This window comes from Hyalella azteca, unplaced genomic scaffold (genome assembly GCF_000764305.2).
Source record: "Hyalella azteca isolate HAZT.00-mixed unplaced genomic scaffold, Hazt_2.0.2 contig17690, whole genome shotgun sequence".
NCBI lineage: Eukaryota > Metazoa > Arthropoda > Malacostraca > Amphipoda > Hyalellidae > Hyalella > Hyalella azteca.
The window spans coordinates 64,933-86,774 of NW_025947465.1; the positions used below are offsets into that span (position 1 = coordinate 64,933).

A 21,842-nucleotide genomic window follows, 5' to 3' on the forward strand; every position below is an offset into this window, starting at 1 on the left:
TTTATTGTGAGCAGATTAGTTCCGGCGTGAGACTCGACCCATCATTTAGAATACCAACTAAATTAAACTCGGGTTCATTGCTCGGTGACTCCAAAACAGTTATAAGATTTTCATTTGTGCAATTATTTTAATGCTTATGTTCAAGTTTTCCTATTCGTTACTTCTGCAGGTGACCGAGGGCTTTACAGGGGTGACCGAGGGCTTTAAATTGTAAAATTTGTACTTATCGCTGAACTATTCAACTCACAATTGATAAATTATACAAAACGGCATTAGTTACTATCGTCGTGTATTCTTTAAGGGAATTCTATAGTTATTATGGTTTCGGCATTAAAACAGTTATTAATATACATCATATTCGACAGATGCCAGTGGAGTGGGAGCTGAAACACTGGCAACACACGTGCGGGCTCTTGAATTATCAGGACAAGAGTCCGTGCAGTCTCCGACGTCTCGGTCGCTTCCACCTCCAAGGTCCAGAAATTTACCTCCCCATCTCATCCCGGGGGCTTTGTCCGCGTCCAGATCCGCTCCTCCAACGTTGCAGTCGAGGTTCGCGCCAGCTCTTCAGCAACAAAAATTCAGCGAAAAAGAAAGCAACGATTCTTCGCCTCCTAGTCTTCCCTCCAAGCAAACTCGATTCGAAACTGAACAATCACCTCCTGAATCTCCTTCGCCGAGGCCAGTTGCAACGTCTAAAACCGAATTTAGATTTGGGTCAAATCGACCGAGGCCATCCTCAAGAATAACATTCATACCACGAGATCGAGGTGAAAGATTCGTGCGACCTGTATCGCCACACCAAGCGGCGGCTCTTGCTTCCGTCAGTCCATCACATGCCAAGGCTGCAGATATTCCTGTAAAGGAAATGGAATCTTTCCCGCAAAACATTGCTCCCCCGTCAAAATTTTCTATACCGACTTCAGAATTAAATCAAACAATTAACAAGGATTATCTTGAAGATGAGTACTATGAAGACTATTATTACGATGAAGAAAACCTTCAAGGAAATGATTCGGAGAAAAGGGGCAATCAGCCTGAAGATTTGGGTCCAATCGATCCTCCTTTAGTCAGAGAAAATCAGCCGACTACACGGAAATTCATCCGACCTAGCGATGCTACAACTCCAGCCACTGCAAAGCGAAGGTCTACGACTCCATCATCGAGGTCATCGAACACTCGTTATTCCCTCTCAGAACTGCTGGCATCTTTGGGCGGAAAGAACGATAAAAAACCTCCGCCAACTTCGAACGAGCTATCAAACTCTCGTGACGCTCGAGTTTTATCTGAAATTGAGTTAGAAACTACAACGCCTACCATTAAGTATGAAACGATTACACCCGAAGAAACAACCGTTGCGACTACACAATCTACCACCATAACTTCTACGACACCTCGAACTGTTGTTTCGACTACTAGTGAACCTCGGATGGAAGTCCGTATCACGAACACTACAGAAAGTACCTTTGTTGTAGCCAATGTTCAGACCTCTCGTAGCATGAGTATGCGACACGAAGAAAGCGATGATTACAGTTCCGCTCTAAACCTTGACGAAGAAACAACGCCAACTGAAATTTTGTTTGAGAAACCTTCAATTGAACCAAAGCCTAGTCTCACGGCTCTTTTTGAGAATATTGATATTACATATAACGACAGTGATAAAGAGGCGGTAGAAGATATCACAACGAGGAATGAGCCAGACACTGAAGCAAGTATAATCGATATAACAACCGAGGCTGAAAAGCTCTCAAATACTGAAAATTTTGATCTTTCTTCTCTTCTGGAGAAAGTTTTTGAGAAAGCAAAGCCCGCTGATCTTTCAAAACTCCCAGCGGGATTTTCGACCAGTCAAAGCTCATCAACTCACAATTCCAGTGTCAGCAGCAGTAAACAAAGTGCGACATCTAGCAAGCCATCCATACAAGCTACCACACCAAAAACTGTTGAAAATTTAGTCGACATGATTGAAGAAGCTGAAGGAAACACAAGCGCTGTTGAAGGGAGATCAAACAGCTCTCCTAAACTTACGAAGGAAGAACTTCTATTGGCCGCAATTTTCGGTAACTCGGAACCTTCAGATCCTCCGGCATCGCTGCTACCCGCCGGCTTCAGTTTACAAGACAAGAAAAAGCAAAGGGAAGATAAACCTGAATTTAATATACCTGTTGCCAAAGCAGAGGTCCCTGCTCACCTGTTACCGAAAGGGTTCAACGTACCTGAGAAATCAAAGGGTAAAACCCCTCTAGTTCGAGAGAAATCCGATGTTCCAGCTTCTCTGCTTCCCAAGGGTTTTAACGTTCCAGTAGGAGCTGATAACATCACATCGCAGACTCCCAAGACCACCGAAGCTTTGATTGCAACCACTGCAGTCACGGCTCCAGGAGCTCCATACCAAACCAGCAAGAATCCCAAAGGACTCATTTTCCCAAAGAGAAACGACAGGCCATCTTTTCTATCAACGACTCCGTCGAGCGTTTCCGATTCCGAGCCTTCAGCACCTTTGCTGTTGAAGCCAACCATCGTGAACGTCTTCGACAGGTGAGTTCATCACAAGATACCGGGGTGTATCTAATATCGATTTTTTCTGTAGGATCCTAATACTGCTTGATCCTCCGTTTACAGTGTGCCTCACTTCTCGTCTCGGATATTAAGAGCTCAACCCCTACAATATAATAGTGTTAATGGTATATTTTATGATAGTATTGAATAATAATTTAATTCTTCAATGTTCACTTGGGACATTAATCTCCTTCACCCTCATGTTTGCGGATGATTGAATTCAATCGTGAAAAATTTAGTCTCGGATATTAAGAGCTCAACCCCTACAATATAATAGTGTTAATGGTATATTTTATGATAGTATTGAATAATAATTTAATTGTTCAATGTTCACTTGGGACATTAATCTCCTTCACCCTCATGTTTGCGGATGATTGAATTCAATCGTGAAAAATTTAGTGTAGGTAATACACTAAATTTGTCCATTTGTCATTGTAACTTGGATTTTCCTTCATGATCACCCTTATTTTATCGAATGGGAAAGAAGTTGAGAGAGTAGGCGTCTATATTCTTGTTGTTGAGTGATCAATGCAGGAATATGTATTGCTATCAATGAATTTTCAGAATTAAGACGACGCCGAAGCTAGTAGTTATGGCCCCCACAAAAGCACCCAAGACGCATGCTGAGCTTCAGGCAGAAGTTGCTTCTGAAAGCTCAAGCAGCACGACTACCACAACCACCACCACCTCTACAACCACCGCAACCCCGACTACAACGCTTCCTCCACGGCCAACTACTCCAGGTACTCTTCCATTTAATTAATGACCTTAATGTGATGTGTTTTTTGGTCTCTTCTATTTTTCCACTAAAGCTTATATTTTATGTTCGATTTGCTGCATTATTCGTATCAATATTTACGATTTGTAAATAATTTTTCCTCCCTCAAAGTGGAAAGAATCTTCTAGTTTCAACATGAATAATTACCGATATCTTTCAAGTAAAATATTTTAAAACTAACATAGGTACATTGCAAAACTTCGTTTTCAATTATTAAAACTAAGCCTGTTGAAGTACCTATATTACTAAATGAACGTTCCGTAAACAAAATTTCCGTTGTCCAAAGCAATCTTTGATCTCGAAGTTATGAATTTGAATTTATTCACTTAGTTTGATTAATCCATTTTATTTGAGAGTTCATCTAATTTCGTTAAGCTGTCGCTATTCGTAAATGAAAGAATTTCTTTTTGTTGGACGAGGTTTGCTATTTTTATGAAACTAAAGTTGTTGCAAGCGAGAAATCAATGTATGTACGTAATTCATGAATCTCTCGTAACGAAGGCGTGTGCGGAGAAAAATGTCGTCTGGCTGCGACTTTGCGCATTGTGGACGGTGCCGAATGGGCCCCCGAGCTTGCCAACAGAGACACCAAAGAGTGGCAAACTCTCGCGAAATCCGTCACTAACGAACTCAACGCTCTCTATCAGCGTAGTCGTATCAACAGATGGTTTGTAGACGTTGAAGTCGACGCCTTCAATCCCGGCTCTGTTTTTGTGGATTACTTCCTCCAACTGAACGACGTGACCACCGCATTGGATACAGTCGACCTCAAGCACATGATGAACGGTCTCTTGCAGAGCTCCAACAGAGCCGAGCACAAACTCGGACCGCTTACTGTCGATCCTGAAGGCACTGACTTCGTCGGTGAGTCCTCTTACTGTTATTATGCTTTATTAAAATTGAAAAAAATCTAATAATCTCAGATTTATCCAACGAAAAAGTTTAATGTGTACACTGTGACGGATTTATATTCTTGATCATTCTAGAAAGCTAACTATCATCAAACATTAACTTCTTCCTTTGTGCATGTGTTAATAAACGAACATACTTATTCATATAAATCCTCGTGTTTAGGTGATCAATAATAATATCATACATTATATTTGTTACAATTCCTACTTCCTACTTACTATATCTGTTACAATTCATAATGCATAATTAATGCTTTGTTCACACATGCTGCAGTGCTGCACATCTGTGAGTAACTTGCACACAACGCCGTATCTTTCAGGGTTTCAATTCAGAAACTGATTAATTGGGAAACGGGTTGACATGCATGAACATTATTTATGGTTAGAAATTATTATCAGGTTTCAAAACTCGGACCTATTTGCATGACGTGCATTGTATGGCCTATCCAGTTCCTCGGCTGAGTTTACGGACTAGCTCACGCATGACACATTCATTTTTGTAATATTTGCATTTTACAAATTCATGAAGTGCGTAATTAATTCAAATTATTCGAGTTTATGGGTATATGACAGATTGACAGGTAACATAAATGAGAATGTTTTGCATTGCTCGCGCAGTCGTCAAGGAGCCGCTGCGGAGTGTGGTGCGTGACGACGGCAGTTACCTCATACCTGAGTGGCTGATCGCTGTAATCGTCATCAGCCTGGCATCCTTCCTTTTCATCATCATCTTTGGCATCGCCGTTGTGAGTTGACATCACGCATTTCATTGATTACTGTGCCTTTAATAGAACAATAAATTTCATAGAAACCGTTACCTACTCTAATCCGTTTTTCATAATGCCGACTGTGTATCGTTTTCTGATCAGTAGCACATATCATTGAAATTGTTCCATCGACATTCGTCGTTGGAGCTCCAGGAAAATGCAAGGAAAAAAAATATTGCAATCCAAGATATTGTATTTGCGGGTATAACTTATAAAAAATTGCCACAAAAATACAATTTTATAATAGTTGATACCGATAAAATCGCCCTACAGTTGGTGAGCCGAGCCCGGGTGCGCAGACGCAACGTTCCGCTCACCGAGGAAGTCCTCAACAAACTCAACGCAAACCAAATGCCAGTTGACAACTATCACAACGACGCCGTCTACGACATGGAGGCCATCTGGAACGAGAAAATGGCAGATCGGAACATGAAGGTTTGTGATGTTTTGAAATGAAGTTCACTGCACATAGCTTCGAGAGTTGAGAGGTGACGTCTGTACTTATGTGAAGCTAACAAAATTATCTTGAAACAATGAGTGAGCACGTAGGTCGTTAAATATAGAATAGTTAAGTTTTGGTATTAATATTTAGCATTTTTATTGCGGTTTAATTTTATACGTCAAATGACTACGGCTTTGGTTAGACTAATAAGATGACAATCTCGTTGCAGCCGCCTTCAAACCGCGGCCACGGCTACAACCCCAACTACAACATCAACATCTACGACTCGTGGCGCACTGACTGGTCGGGACCTTACGGCTCCTCCGCCACCTACGCCAAGCGGAGGCCTGAGGCCAACTTCTGACATGAGGAATCTGCCTCGCCACAACGGGGCAGATACGATGGACCCGATGACTTCTAAGATAAGATAGGAGGCAATGTTGTTTCTACACGAGTGCTGCCCAAACCGGGGAAAATTGCATATTTGGAGGACAAATCATCCCTTTTTGTTGGGTAATGGAATGCGGTTAGCCAAACAGATCAAATATGACTTAGTGTGAGTGAATGGTGACGTGATCTGCTATGTGGTGTGATAAATTGCAAGAGTCTGTGAATATGTTGCGGAGCCGATGTTATTTCTTGCCTAAAGTGATAACAGGTGTCCGCGCGCTCCTATTATTAATTAAATAACTATTTACTCCTTGCTCGAGTAAAAAATTGGTTTAATCAGAAAAATAATACCGAAATGAATGATGATTAATGATTAAATTTTATAAATTGTTAGAATTTTTTTCAATGCTATGTAAGCCGCAGTAACATCTATTTAGTACACCAGCCGTGCATCAAGAGTTGACAGTTACGAAGAGAAAAGAGTGTAATTGAAGCAAATCAGCTGCCTACTTCATGCTTCACAATGCCTTTTGCATACCGCAACTGACAAGAATGTTCTAATGTCACGCACGGAAGTACTAGCATGTAGGATGTTTTATCAACAACAGCTGATCTGAATATATCATTTATGTGTAAATATGAGCGGCAGTGAACAAACTAATTTCCGTCCCAGAGCATAGCGCTTGCATGCGACGTAACTGAAGACGATTATTTTTTAATACAAAGAAGCCTAATTCTTCTAGCTTTTGATCCGTCAGACTCCTGAGGAACTTCACCTTTGTACATATTAGGTTGTGAAGTTAATTGATGCAAATGTGACTAAATGCTACTGTGAACGCAAAAGTACGCAATTTGCTGACGCATTCCCGTGCTTTTCACTTGGCGTCGGTGACTTGTGCATAAGTGATGTTCAGTACAGGGAGAAATTTTTTCCGTCAACTTGTATACTAGTTTTGGAAGAGAAAATTAATCATTATTAATAGTGAAATTAATAATTATTATTAATATTAGTGAAACGTCTAGAATTTTTGTCCTGCCAGGTTGCATATCGGCAAAAACACTTCAGTCCATTACTTCTATTACATTTTTACTTCGTCTACTTATATGCTCCCTCAAAACGTGGTATATATTTTACAATGATTAAAATTGTTCAGATGCTTCTTCAAATACTGCATAAATACTCATTCTAAGCGTTAGATTGTAAGACTCAGTCATATTGTGTATCATACCAATTTAGTTTAAGGCTAAAATATCTATGAAATAATTTTTCATCTGTGTAATGAAATTATTCGTTATATAACTTTACCGCCGCTATTGTCTGATTAATTGAATCAACTCAAAATAATACCATCATCACTTTAAACCTAGAGCTGTATTTTTTTGGTAAATTCAAATCCTCCTTCTCCACTTCTTGATAATTAACGAAGAATACTTTAATTAAGAGATTTGTTTTAATATAAGCTAACAGTGTAAAGTATTATTTGTAATCAGTTGAGGCATTTAGTGACAATTTACTGTTTTAATTCGTTGTAAAACCGGTGCCAATAGCGGCACTCGTTTATCATTTTTTTTTCAATTTGATAGCAAAATTTCGCTGTGTCGCAAAAATCCAGGAATAGAAGAATCTCTACGGATGTTAAAATTTTGTACATAGAATAGTTACAGCTGTGTTTCGCAACTCTCACTTAACTTTACTCTCTTCCAGTGCGAAGTTTAAATGCTGTCATTTCTGTCACACATGTTTTTCAGTCAATCGCTACAGTAATAGGTACAAACCGCTTAACCTTGTACTTATGGCGATAATTGATCGAGAGTGCATAATTTCTGTTGTATATCAATTCATTTGTTGTATAATTCATCGAGTATCGACGCCGTCCCAATCTCAAACAAAATGTTCGGGACAATCATGTGCAATTCGTAGAAATATTTTGGTGGCCGAAATAAAATCTTTTGTACATTTTGTATTATAAATGATCTGCGGTTCTCGCCCGCTTTGATATAAAGTTTTAGAATAAAAGTTCATTTTTGTCAATTTTTACTGACTATATAGCTATCCTTAAAATATTACAACATAACAACCGTCTCCCCTTTTCGATTCGTGTGAGTATTGAAGATACTTACATGATCAAGTCGCGTAGGACGTCACTTGAATGTTCCCCAGGAGGAATTCTGCGGTAGTCTCTTCCCTGGCCCAGAATTGTATACTCCGGTATTGTACCCTCCCTGCCCCGTGCATGATAAAGCCATTGTCCGAGAACACTCCCGCCACGTCCGTCTCCACGAACACAAACAGAGCGACTTGGTCACAAGACAACTCGATCTCGTACACACCATCAGCTGAGGGGCCCATCACGTCTACAATCTGAGGAATAAAAAGCGTCTTCTAAACTTTCTGGGAGCGAGTCAGCGTTTTCTTAAATGAGATGTACTGTATACTTTTTACAGAGCTGGTGACAGAAAACGGTTAACGTACTGTATATTCAGAAAATATATCAAGGTAAATCAATTATATTGTCAATCCTACTGACAACATTAGGCAGCAACATGCTCATTGCTTCATGCAAAATTGGTTTACGTGGTAAAAAGAAAGTGTTTGTGTGCAACGGGAGTAATTGATGTCATGTTACATAGTGAGATTATGGCAATAGCTCGATAGATGTTAAAATTTTAATGTTATTATATATAGTCTCATTAGTTGGAAGTGCACACTCCGTTCAGAAATGATGGATATCATGTCAAAAAGAGAAACAAAAAGTACTCAACAGCAACGTATTCAAGAGTTGCTAAATACCTACAACATTGCTGGATTTGTTCACCATTATTAATAATGACGATGGAAGCATTTCAGAACATTTCAATTTACGACAATTCAAGCATTTAATATAATTTCAGCAGGGGAAAACTTGCAGAAGCTTAATATGCTTCCTTCACAATATGATTGGTACGAAACTAAGCAATAATTCCTTCCAGCACAAGTTACTTACAGAACCAATAGTCACCATATTATGCGTCTTCTTAGGCAGTAAATAAGAAATCTAGACATAAAGTGTTTGAAGTACCATCATATAACCTGCATAGAAGAACAGGTCCTCACCCTGATTTGTGCCGGAGAAAGTTTTGCATTCTTCGGTTCGCCCAGTAGGAGGAAAGTCTCGGGCACTCGTAGGCTGCCATCTTGGTTGAACACCTCGAATGTGAGGTAACATGAATCCTCTTTAGAGTACACAGCGTCGCTGCAAATTGACTCCCAGTTCAGGTCTGTGGTTAGGTCAAATGACGCCACAACTGAAGCCTCCAAAGCGTTCTGTGAAACAAATAATATACGATTATTAATCGTATAAAATATACGATTATTTTTGGATACCGGCAAAACTAAGGAAATATATCATGACATCATTCATCTGAAACTTGCACATAAATGAATAAGATAATAAGCTTGATGCTAAGAAGACAGAAAATTATAAATGTACATTCGTTCTCCTATATGTTGGAAAATTGTTTTACAGCCAAAATTTGATATAGTGTCCGGGGCAATTGATGCGGCGCGCAACAGTTCAGCATTAGAATGACTTAATAATCACGTTTCACCAAAGCAGCAATCATTGGCATGGTTTAATTAGTCATTTGTAACGATGTTCTTTTGTTAGTCGTTCAGTTTCCCATTGACACACCAAAACATGTATTTAGAAATGGTCAATTGTTTTAAAAACAAAGAACAGTGAAATTCAGTGATTGGACACTCACGAAGCTGAGATCGAAGACGGTAACAGATAAAGAGTTTGCTGAAATATCATACGGTATGAGCTGCACACGGAGATTGACGTTGCTAGTTGCTTGCGGCAAGTCATTCACGAACGACACATGAACCTGCGAAGCATGAAGAAAAATCAACAGGTGCAGAACTCACTAAATCAGTTTAGTCAAGAACTAAACAGAAGCAAAAGAAATCCAATATTTCATCAGCTTTTACCTTTATTTCATCAAAATTGCCGCTACACATTCATAACTGTACGGCTATCGTAAATTTTACGATGAGGTAAAATACATAGTTGAAGATTTTGCCTTTGAAACGGGCAGTTATTTAGTATGCCCTACTCATTGAGAGGATGTTATTTCAACAGTATCGCTTGTGGGTGTCTAGCCTCAGGTCAGAAGGTGAGATCACTGACCGTATTATTCTCGATGAAGGGGGAAACCATCATTGGAGAGAAGAAGTTCTTGCTGTAATAATGAAGCATTTTCCAGCGACCACCAAATTCTGAGAAACGAGAAAAAGAGTAAATAGCCAGTGATATTATTGCCCATATTACAGCCAATATTAACAGTAGACTTCAAGTTAATTGGAATCGATTGGTACATTGTTTTTATATACATGTAATTTCTTTAAAATTTGTTTGTAGTAGAAGTGAGGAATCAGATCCAGATCACACCCCAAGTCTGGAAAACCAAGCGGCAAATGAATGACGCACAGTTCAAAGAAACGAACTCTACCACATTTACAAGTAATAGTAGCAAACATGACATAAACAAAACAGCTGACTTTTAGTACAGCGTATCGTCATTTTGTGTGAAAGAACAGTAAAAAAATATCAAGTGAAGAGAGGACAATCACTGGAAGTTATATATCCTTAATGTAGAACTAACGCTGCGTAATTTCTTGTGAACAAAAAACTGGTTATCCTTGATTATCAGCAACAACTGTGCAGTCTACATAAATTATACTAGAAATTATGCGTTCCATAAGAACTATAATGCTTTAATATAGATTAAAAGCCAAATCTTCTGTTCCGGTAGCACACTGGATAACATTAATTAATTACTCATAATTAAAAACGTTATGTTATAAAATTACAAATAAAAAATTATTAATTAAAAAATATTACAAATAAAAATTACCAGTTAAAAAATATTACTAATTTAAAAAAATTTCAAAATAATAAAATTTTCAACTAAATTTAATAGTTCCCTAAGTAACAGCAACGCCTTTACAACTGTAGTACGGTACTGACCAATAGAAGCCCAGCTGGCGCCAGCCCAGATGTCGTTGAGTTGCCAGTAAAGCGCCCCGGAGGTGCTGCCCATGCCCTGCCCGTCCAAGGTGGTCATCATGCGGCGGTACGCCTCACTCTCCGTCCTGATCGCCATCGCTTGATGCACCTAACCAATAGAAGTTGAGTAAATTCAACAACAAAATTAACGGTGAATCCCAGGGGTTACAGTTAGTTTCCCAAGATTGGGGCAGTGAGTTGTGGGTTCGATCCCAGGTCCATGTGACTATTCTGGTCAAAATCGGCGAGGAGGCCGGGCGACGACAGGCCAATATGGCCTAATCAACGCTGACACCGCAATAGAAAACAAACGATAAATCCTGCCAGACTGAACTCTCAAATAGGTCAGAGGAGAATAAATTCATGTTGAGCTACAGCGCTTATGAGCGATGTTAATATGGACGTTATGTAAAGGCTAGTAATATAGATGGTGAACGGTGGATTTGTAGTGAAATTGTGCTTGACAAACACTCCGCTTATGATATTCAAGGTGCAATGACTGAGAAGGATTCCAAGGAAATTCTAATTGGATGAGAATATTCGCACCTGAGACAGGTAGAGGTAACGTTCAAAGGCGGCCTGACCACCACTGGCCTCTGGCATGGTCATGTGCATGCTGATCTGAGCGGCCAGCTCAACTTGTCCGTTAGGATGATGCTGTCGGTGCTCCAGCATGTCAGACCCTATCGTCCAGTCCTCCGACGACGTCTGCTGTGACAGAGTTCTGGAAAACGGGACTAAATCGATTCGGGTCTTGGTCTACTCAGTAAAATAAGTTGTAAATTACTGCAATTTGTACAATTATTGTAGGATTTCAGTTTCTGTTCAATATTGATAACATGAATTGTGTATTGTATTATGCATGTGTCATGTAACTAAAAATTTTTGGTATAGCAAAGAATTGATAGGAAAGTCTAAAATAGGAACTTAATACGATTTGTCTCGAAAAAAAAAAGAATTATTAAATAACTTTCGCTGATGAGTGAAATGCATTCTCGTCCAAATGTAACTGCTTGAATATAGCAAACAACAAATTTGAGTCAGGCGCGAAATTTTTAAAAAATCATCTTCATGCATGCAAGGCCCTAATACTCATTTTAACGAAAAGTAATACTTAAATCCTATCAGTAGATAGCGTTGAATCTTTTAGCTTAGTTATATTATGTGCATTTGATAATCATCAATTACCTATATCATTTATCAGCTGACATATTGAAGCACTGGTAGCTAACAGATTAAATCTAATTTAGCAGTGGATCGTGAAGTGAACTTGTCCTGGGAATAAGCTAGTTTCACAGTGATTGGCACTTCACGGTAGCAATACAATAAAGCAAACATTAAACAATAAATGTCTATTGAGGAAATACACTCGCTTAGAACGTACCAGGCCATACACTTTGTGTGTGACTTACTTGAACGAAGGCCACGACTGGAAGCCATATTCGGAGGCAAAGCGGGCGTTGGGGTAGGTTTTGGGGTTCCAGCCGTTGCTAGCGTAATTGTAGTAATGGACTGAAAATTTTAATTAATTGTGTCAGTATGTATAGTGAACTAAAATGTCACGGAATAATCCATTGTAAAAATTTATCAACATATAAGCATACTGTGAATCCAATACCTAAATAGATATTACAAATCCTGCCGAAAAAGACTTTTTAAATGTTCGAAATGCTCTGAAATAGCAAACAAAAATCCCAATTAGTTAAGTAACATAAATCGTTTGACGAGTGCCAGTATAATAATGATAGGGAATTTTAAATGTAGATGCAGTTTATTTAATTACTCTGGTCATGATATTATCCATGAATGAATTGATACTACGGTGCTCCAAGCTTGATATTTTGATCTCACTGTCTCCATATCGCGGATCTCCAGGATTCTCTGAGACGTATCCCTCCAGGATGGTTTGGATGCCGTTGCTGGGCGAGGACGACTGCACTTCTCGTGAAGGATCAATGCTTGACAGCAGCGGCATGATGGTGTTCACGTACAGCTCGATGTAGTCAGACTTGTATTGCTCAAAGTCTACGTTTGTTCCATACCTTAAAAGATATACGCATTAGTCAAATTTGAGGCAATATTTAGATGCCTTCCTGATTATATAAATATCTATAAATATCAGCCTGAGAGCAGTGATTCAACGACTAATGTGAGGGATAGGTAATCGCATTACGGATCTTATCCAGACTTAACTTGACTTATAGGGTGACAGGTAAGGAAGTTATTAAAGAGGTACAGGCACACGGCTGAGGTACTCCTACAGTGAGTTCTAAATTACTGCTATCAGCCTACTCGTTCCCTCTTATTAAAGTGATGAGGGATGGGGGGGGGGGTTTAAAAGCTTAGAGTGCATCAGCTAGGTGCTCGGGTGCCGCGGTTCTAGAGTCTTCGCCAGTTGTAGGTTGACATCCTTGTACGGTTCAGAATCTGAGCTATCCGTTGCGAGAATTACTTCTGCAACAAATCTTTGTTAACGAAGAACGTAGCTTGCGCGGAAAACTTACAGTTACTGCTCTTATCATGCGTTAAAGAATCACTGCATGAGAATTTGAAGTAAATTTCTTCCTGCGGCCGCAACTGTGCAATGAAAAGCCGGGGTCACAGTTATGGCATTGGTTTTATCTGAGCCTCTTCATATTTGAGCCATACTTGATAATCTTATTTGATTAATAAATGAAATAACTCACCAATTGTCCCGTAAAGCTCCTTCGTTTTCATTATTGGCGTTGTAGAAGAGCACAGACGGATGCAAGTTCAGACGCTTGGCTTGTGAGTTGACTTCTTCAGTAACGGTTTGCAAGAACCAATCACTCGTAGGATACATGCTGCAGGCGAACATCATGTCCTGCCAAAGAATCGGCAACAGGCCATGGGCCTATTTCTTCAGTGCCTACACTTCTATTCTTTTCTATTCTAAGACTGTATTAGATGAAAGCGATGCCAAAATATGAATGCATGAAAGATGGTTGTAGAGGTGGGGACCTTCTGTTTTGTGTTAGGTTAGGGGCGCTTGGTGTGAATGGACGTACATACAAGTGGAATGAGAGGAGGGAAAATAAATGTTTTATGTGTGATAGGATGATAAGGAAACTGTGCAGCACTTGTTCATGGTTTGTGGAGCGTATGAGAGAGAGCGTCAGTCTACGATGGAGGTGATTCTGAATGAAGGAGGTGAGATTAAAGAAGTGGGGCATGAGAGAACAAGCGAAGAGTGGATGGCAATGATTGTGGGTCTGTCTGAGGGAGCAACTGCAGCTATGTTTGAGAGTGTGAAGAGATATTTGGAAAACGTGTGGTTGAGGGAGCGGAGGATGATGATATGAGTGGGGTCTTGTGTAGTGGAGGTGCACATGTTCACCAACAGCCTCTGAGGCAAATGCAAGCGAGAGGGGTGAACATGTGGGATGTTATGAAGGTCAGCACGCACCCAATTCCAATTTCGTGCAATGGTAGCAATGAATTCAATTGGTAGATTCAGTCTTAGTAGCAATGAATTCATCCTGAAACTTCTAACCCTTCTTATCCACTCAAAATTTATTCCAAATTAAACGCATCTAGAATTTTTCGGAAATCATAAAGTGAAATTGTATTAATTTCGGAATATTTCACCGCAATTTGCTTCGGCAGTACTTACATCGTAAAATTCTTCGGTTTCGTATAAACCGCCGCCCCAAACACGGACGGCATTCTGATTGGCGGCAACCGCGTCCTCGAGAAGCTGGCGGACGTACGATGGCGTGACGCGTTCCGGCAACACATGAGCAGGGATCCAATTACTTCCACGCATGAATATCGGAACATTATTGATGTAAGGGCGAAATAGTCGCCCTGAAAGTAATAGAGAAATTCTTAGACTTCCAGCCATCGTTGTTCAAAGAGATTAGCATCACATTTGACTGTTCTATGCATGAGAACAATATAATTTTTATTAAAACAATCAACACAACTGAAGTGTACTGTAAATTAGCGTCACATATTTTCATATAGTTTAAATGCTTCTTCCTACGCCAGAAGAATTGAATTGTCCCACTGTTACCACACTGAAGCAGAGGTAAGTACAAATTTCGAACTTCAACAATTTTCGAACGACCTGAACAGAAGCTAATAAAGCAATTACGTATTATTGAAAGGAACGGATACAAAAAAATGATAAGCGGATAAATGTCTACTCGCCTGCCTCGGGCGCCGAAAGGTCGGCAAACTGTTGGTCAATGAAAGCGGTTCTGAGGCCAATTCTGGCGGTGCGGATGGCTATTTCCGAATTGTCTACGTTCCAACACTCAACTTGCAGTTGATACAGCGTCTGATTGCCGTAGCCAACTGGCCACCACAGTTGAGAATCCTGATAGAAACGAAATGTGATACAAATTTATTTTACCAGTCTTCGATATTGCCAATAATTTCAATTTATCTTTGATGAAAACGAGTAGATATGGTGAATTTGCTGGGCGTTTTATTTGCTTTTAAATTCGTGGTAAACTTGCGATTTAAGCAGACTAATGATATGAGTACTAAGAAATCTTTGGTGTTAACTAATTCAACAGTTATAGTCTACACTGCTAACTAATTCAACTTGGCATTAATTTCCGGAAACAATTTAACACTACGCTGCTCTGGATTAATGAATTCAGTGTCTTATGAAAACAATTAATCAAACCCACATCTATTGTCTCTCTATAATTCATATACATGTTAAAACTGCAAATGAATGTAATGTTTTCTTCGAATGTAACTACCGAATGTAACTACCGCTTGCAACTTGTATCTAGAAGCGCGACCGTACTATCAAAAACAGTTAAGAGCAGGGTTGCCAGATGGCCTAAGAAATGGCCAAGTCAGCGGACAAAGAAGGCCTTTAATTCAATATATACTAGACTATTTGTAGGTTCTGGTGTAAAAATTCCATTTTCCTTTTTCCGCAATATATAAAATTTAATAAAAAAGTGCCGCCATCATTAATTTTAGCCGGCCAACGCAATTGAAAAAAAGCTAAATCGCGGAATTTGTCCGAAAAAAAACCAGTCTTCGATATTGCCAATAATTTCAATTTATCTTTGATGAAAACGAGTAGATATGGTGAATTTGCTGGGCGTTTTATTTGCTTTTAAATTCTTGGTAAACTTGCGATTTAAGCAGACTAATGATATGAGAACTAAGAAATCTTTGGTGTTAACTTAATTCAAAAATTATAGTCTACACTGTTAACTAATTCAACTTGGCATTAATTTCGGGAAACAATTTAACACTACGCTGCTCTGGATTAATGAAGTCAGTGTCTTATGAGAACAATTAATCAAACACTAAAAGCAGGATTGCCAGATGGCCTAAGAAACGGCCAAGTCCGCGGACAAAAAAGGTCAACAAAGGCCTTTAATTCAATATATACTAGTATATTTGTAGGTTCCGGTGTAAAAAATCCATTTTTCCTTTTTCGCAATTTATAAAATTTAATAAAAAAAGTACCGCCATTATTAATTTTAGCAGGCCAGCGCAATTGAAAAAAGCTAAATCGCGGAATTTGCCCAAAAAAAAACTTCAGGCTACCCTGGTTAAGAGTTTGTTGACAAGCGATCACTGACCGCTTGTCAATCTAAATCCACCAGTCATGGTCAAGAAATAGGCCGCTAAGTGCACTAAAGTGAGTTTTAAAATAACGGCCCCTAGTAACTTAGGTTACCGTTATCAGGTAATGCGTAAAATAGAAAATAATGCTCACCTCCCCTAAGTAGGTGGTGATGGTCATGTTGATGAGATCGCCAGTACTGGATGGTCCAAAGTTGACGCCGGCACTCGTAGTCCTGACGCCGTCCACAAATATATCCACTTGCCCGCGCAATTCCAGTGAAGGATCGGCCAAGATGATATCGAGCTACAGGAAGATAATGACCGGTCATAAAACTATTTACAAAATAATTACTGGTCATAAAACTATTTACAAAATAATGACCGGTCATAAAACTATTTACAAAATAATGACCGGTCATAAAACTATTTACAAAATAATGACCGGTCATAAAACTATTTACAAAATAATGACTGGTCATAAAACTATTTACTGCAGGCTTTTATTTGCAAATCTTGAACACCGCATTATTGGATTTCACAAAGAGGCCATATAAACAATCACTCTTGCAGGTGCACATTGGGTTCAGTTGAGCCCTGTGATCAAGAATAAAAAGTGGACAATGGAGATGCAACTGGTCACTCGGGGCAGGACCTATTCATGTCCAATACTGCATGTTCATGCAAAAGGGTATAGAGTTCACACAATAGATCCGAGGCAAGTTGAGCACAAGGAACTGTCTACTCAAAGGATGCACGTAAAAATTAACACAAATAAAAATAATATTTTAACTAGAATTTACTTATGAAGTAAGGCATACTACAACTAACATAGTAGGTGAATTGTTCAACATAGGCAAATGTGAATGCCCGCGAAAGGAAAATTCAAATACTTCGAAATAAATTCCATACATGGCACTTATCATAGATGATCGAATTATCAATTTAGTTGAGGTCAAGCGACGGGTCGAGATGATCCAAATTACATTACTCTTTTCGTACCAAGGCAAATTAAATTGGTTCAATTACAAATTATATGTACGACACAGCATCCCGAGACTTACGTAAACTTCCAGTTCCCATGACGTCCTAAAGTCTGGGTCAGGCAGAGGCGGCAGCGGCTCGAATGGCCGCGTGATGACAGTCATGTCTCTTATATACGTCGAACTGAATCCGATGATGGTGAACGGTCTCCTGCACAACACCAGGTAAACGCAACACTAAAAATACGTCACTACAAGTTTATACACTGCGCGATTCTATAGATAAACTGACAGCAAACCTTTAAAGTACGTGAAATAAAAATAATATTGTTCCCTAAAGCCGTTTAAATAGTGCCAGTTGCTACTATATATCATTAACATATGACATTGCTTGAATAGAAGACTTATACTTGTGTTATATGTCTATGTGTTAAGTGGAGACCCAATCCCCCGAGAAAGACTCCTTCATCATGCGGTTGTGGTTCTCGTTTTGGCTTAGTGGTAGCGGCGCCGAGATGAGAGGAGCTAGGCTTGTGTTCGAACCTCGGTAGGCTCAATACATTTCTCGGTGTCGCTTAGTCGCTGCCAAAAAGTGGCGTCCTGACCATGGCTTTGTGTTGGCGTCCCTTAACGAACTCTGGGTACTAGTTACGTGGAGGGGATCTTAAGACGGTTGGCGGTGCACTTACCAGACCCCCATGCTTGGAAAAGCTGGGCCCCAGTCCCACGAGAAGGACGCCTGCATCTTGCGGATGTGGTTGGCGTGACACTCGCCCTTGCTTTCGGGCGCCTGGCACTCCGGCAAGACGGGGTAGTTAGCCGCCTGTTCCTCGTACGCTCGTCGAGACCATTCGACGGGTGACACGAACGCTATTTCTAGCGTCACCTCAGAGCTGCTCTGGAATGAAAATCAGGGCGAGTTAGCGCAAAATTATTATCAACTCTGTGTTCGCACAAGAGGTAAAAATACAGAATTATTCACTACTTTAAAAGTTTGTTTCGAACGGCTCTGATACAACAATTTATTCGCCTTTCGCGACAAAGTCTTACAAAAGCGCCGATCAGATTCACCTGCACGATGCTGGTGACGTCGAAGATGTACTTGACGAACATGTTGTTGGTCTCACCCACCAATACACCGTTAGCCGTAATCGAAGCCACTGTGTCCACTCCTTCAAATTCGAGTATAATCTTCTTCTCGGCTTTCAACTTCTCCGAAACTGAGAGAAATTTGGATGTTTTCACTGAAAACTACTGGCTTACAACCCATTGTGACCAATGGAAATTTCCTATTCTGTTAGTAATGTGTAGCCTATCAGTAGTAAGTGAATATGATGTAAGTTTATGCCGGAGTTTTTCGACGTTTCGGACTTTCGGTTTCTAAAGACAAAAAAAAAAACTGATGACATTTTTACCGCCGTTAATGTACTAATTATCGGCCTTGAACTAATCGTAGGCCACAAACTATAAAATGTTAAGCTTTGGTCAATAGCTGAAATTTATGAATAATAAACAATCCCCACGAAAAGAACTGCATTCAATTGTACCCTGGAAAGTGGCCGAGTAGGTCCAGTTAGTGTAGGAGACCCAGCGGTAGTCGAGGTCGTTGTAGCGGTAGTACACATCACCCTGGTCTAGTACTCGTGCCGCCTGCAGGTCGGAGTAAACTCCTCCTGGTACGCTACCAGGTACGCTTGTAGCTGGATAACATACGGCATGGTCATTACTATGTCGATGGTACACGTCGCCTTGGTTTAGTACACGACAGCAGGTAACTTTTAAGCACTACATACTTTATGATGGGATTCTGATGATAAAATACAGGAATACACGTAGAAAGCAGCACTGATTACAGAATATTATGCCTAGTATAATTTTATAATTCAGCGCCTTACTGTCATTAGAGAGCGTCCATTGCAAGGAGCTGCCGCTGATGGTTGTGAGAGCTGCAGCTGGACGCAGCAAAACCAACGTGGCCGACAACAACAACAACAGACTTACTTTACCCTGTTGAGAAAATGACAACAATTTCTCAAAAGATGTTATAAATAAAAAAAAGTGATTACAAAATGTAAGCAAATACATAATCACGTAAATAACCCATTAAAGGCTGTAGAATTCGAGAATCTTTTATGTAATATTTGCAAAATTCGTTGCACAATGTATGTATAAAACAAAATTATTCCATTTAGTGACAAGTAAATAACATGTATGCAAAGTCACACTTGATTTCTTCGTTGATATCAGTGTCTAACACAACAGGATATCATGTATTCATGTCACGTGTTATCTTGCCATAAATCTAATTAAATTATAGGTGCACTCACCATGATGAAAAGCAGAAGACTGTGCAGAGACAATAAAAATTTCGCGTTTTCATACGAAGTGTTTTTTGCGGCCTGCGTTTTCTCAAGGCAGTGCAGCAGTGATAACCTATCAACAACTGCTTCTTTTCGATCGAATGTTTCTCGTTTAAAAAAATGCTACAAAGATGAGAATCGAGAGAAAAATCTCCACTTAAATGTTACATGGGTGATTAAACTGTTATTTTTTTCGTACTTCAGTGTATACGTTCAGTTCAACAGGCAATTCAGTTCAATATACAAATTTTCACAATATACAATCATGAATTGATATTAGACGGTTCCTATTTTGGGTCACAAGAGCATCAAGGTCGAAAAAAATTAAAACACGATAAGTTATTTCGCTATAAATAATTTTCGTCTTGTGGACAGTTTATAAAACATTTTATTATAGCCCCTTGAAACCTGCGAATATTTACATCAAATAATACCAAATAAATAAAAGAACATATAGGACTGGTCAGACACCTGCACCTGTAAGTTCTCACAGGACCGACAAGTAAGTGAGATAATAGATGATTGTTGCCGATAGGTTCACATTCAATGATAAACACGTGACTCGCAGGTACAACGCACTTAATGGTAGACAAGTTGCTCGGATGGATGATATTAATGATACTATGACTACTGCAAACTAAGCTTCACGCAGCTACATCAACTTCACCTACTTCATCTTGAATCGGTAGAGCAAATTAAGGAATAATTGCTTCTAGATTTTACCTAAAAACATTAGGATCAAATGAAACACAAATAGTCTAATAAGACATTTCCTTTAATTTACATATAGGCCGTCACATACAAGCATCTAGTCAGTGTGAATAATTTCCCCACCACTAGTGGAACGAACGATAGGTCAAGCGCAGAAAGCATCCGTAGGACGAGAGTTATGTTATACAATTTTCGTAAGCCCTTATAGGTCATCAGACAAAATATTAGTTACAGAGAGGCACGTCAAACCTTCATCCTGGTAATAAACACCATGCTCAATGAAGATTATTTTTCTTCAGCGCAATACCAAGCCTATCAACGAGAACTAACTGCAATTCAGAAACATGATGAATCTCGTAATATCAAGGATTGTTACGTTAGTCAGATAATTCGTTTTACGAGACTAAGAAGACGCTTGCTACAGAAAAGTTCGGCTAAAACTCCGAAAAAGTTGTGGGTCCATCAAGACAAAAACAGTAGAAAGTTGAAACAATTCTTTCTGCCTCCAATCATGTCTACGCATATCACAGCACGATCAAAGTAATAAAGGTACTGGAACAACAATGGCTACATATTTGCAGTATACTAAGTTGTCAAAATTGGAAGTATAATACAGTACAAGTTGTCAGAATTTCACTCAATTTGATCAGGAAATGCTTAGAGGAAAAGAACGACATTAGATCAGAATTATCCAACTCAAATCTGCGATGGTAAGTGCGAATAGACATTTTCTGTCACACACAGTCGGTAGTAGGATACAACGACAGTAACGACATTCCAGAGTTAGGTGCTAGGCTCCGAAAAGAAATGCAAATCACTGTAAATGAGTCCGGTTAAATATCAGGGAACAGGAAGGTAGTTGGAGGATGATTAACGTCTGAGGATGAGTTTAAGCCTTCAGTTTATACGCATCAAAACCAGGGTGCGCACGCGCAGATTTTTCTCAACATAGGCGATTACGAAGGACACTTTATCGAAGTGTTTATTGAAATATGAAATAAATGTTGAGACCCACACTTCAATGGCCGCGCCACAACAGAAAAACCAAGTTAGTCTTTTAAAATGAAGCAATATTCTCTTCATTACTCAACATTTTGCACGAACTATGTAACAATCCTAGGAATACCACTTCATATCAAAAGTTGTTTCAAAGTGGAAAGTGGCAATTTCAAGTACATATGAAAAAATGTTTCCAACGCATTCTTATTTCTCGCACCTCAACTAAGCTCCGACTTAATTATTGAAAGCCTAGCTACATTCAGCACATAGAAATAACTTCATGGGAAGCGAAGTGCTTACTGTAAAGCAATCACATAATGTTAAATTTCATT

At 39.4% G+C, this 21,842-nt stretch overlaps 2 protein-coding genes across 2 annotated transcripts; one reads left to right on the plus strand and one right to left on the minus strand.

The window, feature by feature from the left end:
• Positions 1-351: 351 nt before the first annotated feature.
• Positions 352-6,181, plus strand: LOC108678206 (mucin-5AC). The gene is made up of 6 exons (XM_018166572.2): positions 352-2,538; positions 3,124-3,302; positions 3,839-4,201; positions 4,867-4,994; positions 5,289-5,450; positions 5,687-6,181. Exons 1-6 carry the CDS (start codon positions 869-871, stop codon positions 5,819-5,821), a joined length of 2,637 nt encoding a protein of 878 aa, XP_018022061.1. The 5' UTR covers positions 352-868; the 3' UTR covers positions 5,822-6,181.
• Positions 5,191-20,766, minus strand: LOC108678200 (beta-mannosidase). Its single transcript, XM_018166562.2, has 19 exons — positions 20,761-20,766; positions 19,336-19,471; positions 18,988-19,140; positions 18,512-18,660; positions 18,130-18,338; positions 17,522-17,651; positions 16,612-16,764; positions 15,069-15,237; positions 14,521-14,723; positions 13,583-13,770; positions 12,747-12,937; positions 12,308-12,407; positions 11,442-11,619; positions 10,857-11,004; positions 10,017-10,105; positions 9,592-9,714; positions 8,942-9,151; positions 7,969-8,209; positions 5,191-5,416 (listed from the first exon to the last, which is right to left on the minus strand). The coding sequence occupies exons 1-18, from the start codon at positions 20,764-20,766 to the stop codon at positions 7,973-7,975; spliced, it is 2,772 nt and encodes a 923-aa protein (XP_018022051.1). The 3' UTR covers positions 5,191-5,416; positions 7,969-7,972.
• Between the last annotated feature and the right edge of the window lie 1,076 nt (positions 20,767-21,842).

Bases quoted from the DNA above. Each gene is read 5' to 3' on its own strand.
- LOC108678206 (XM_018166572.2), top strand. From the start codon at position 869: ATGGAATCTTTCCCGCAAAACATTGCTCCCCCGTCAAAATTTTCTATA. The intron at 4,995-5,288 runs GTGAGTTGACAT...ATCGCCCTACAG, and splicing joins TCATCTTTGGCATCGCCGTT to TTGGTGAGCCGAGCCCGGGT. The intron at 5,451-5,686 runs GTTTGTGATGTT...ATCTCGTTGCAG, and splicing joins TGGCAGATCGGAACATGAAG to CCGCCTTCAAACCGCGGCCA.
- LOC108678200 (XM_018166562.2), bottom strand. The intron at 10,106-10,856 runs GTCAGTACCGTA...CTCGTTTCTCAG, and splicing joins CGCCAGCTGGGCTTCTATTG to AATTTGGTGGTCGCTGGAAA. The intron at 9,715-10,016 runs GTCAGTGATCTC...CATGCTTCGCAG, and splicing joins CCTTCATCGAGAATAATACG to GTTCATGTGTCGTTCGTGAA.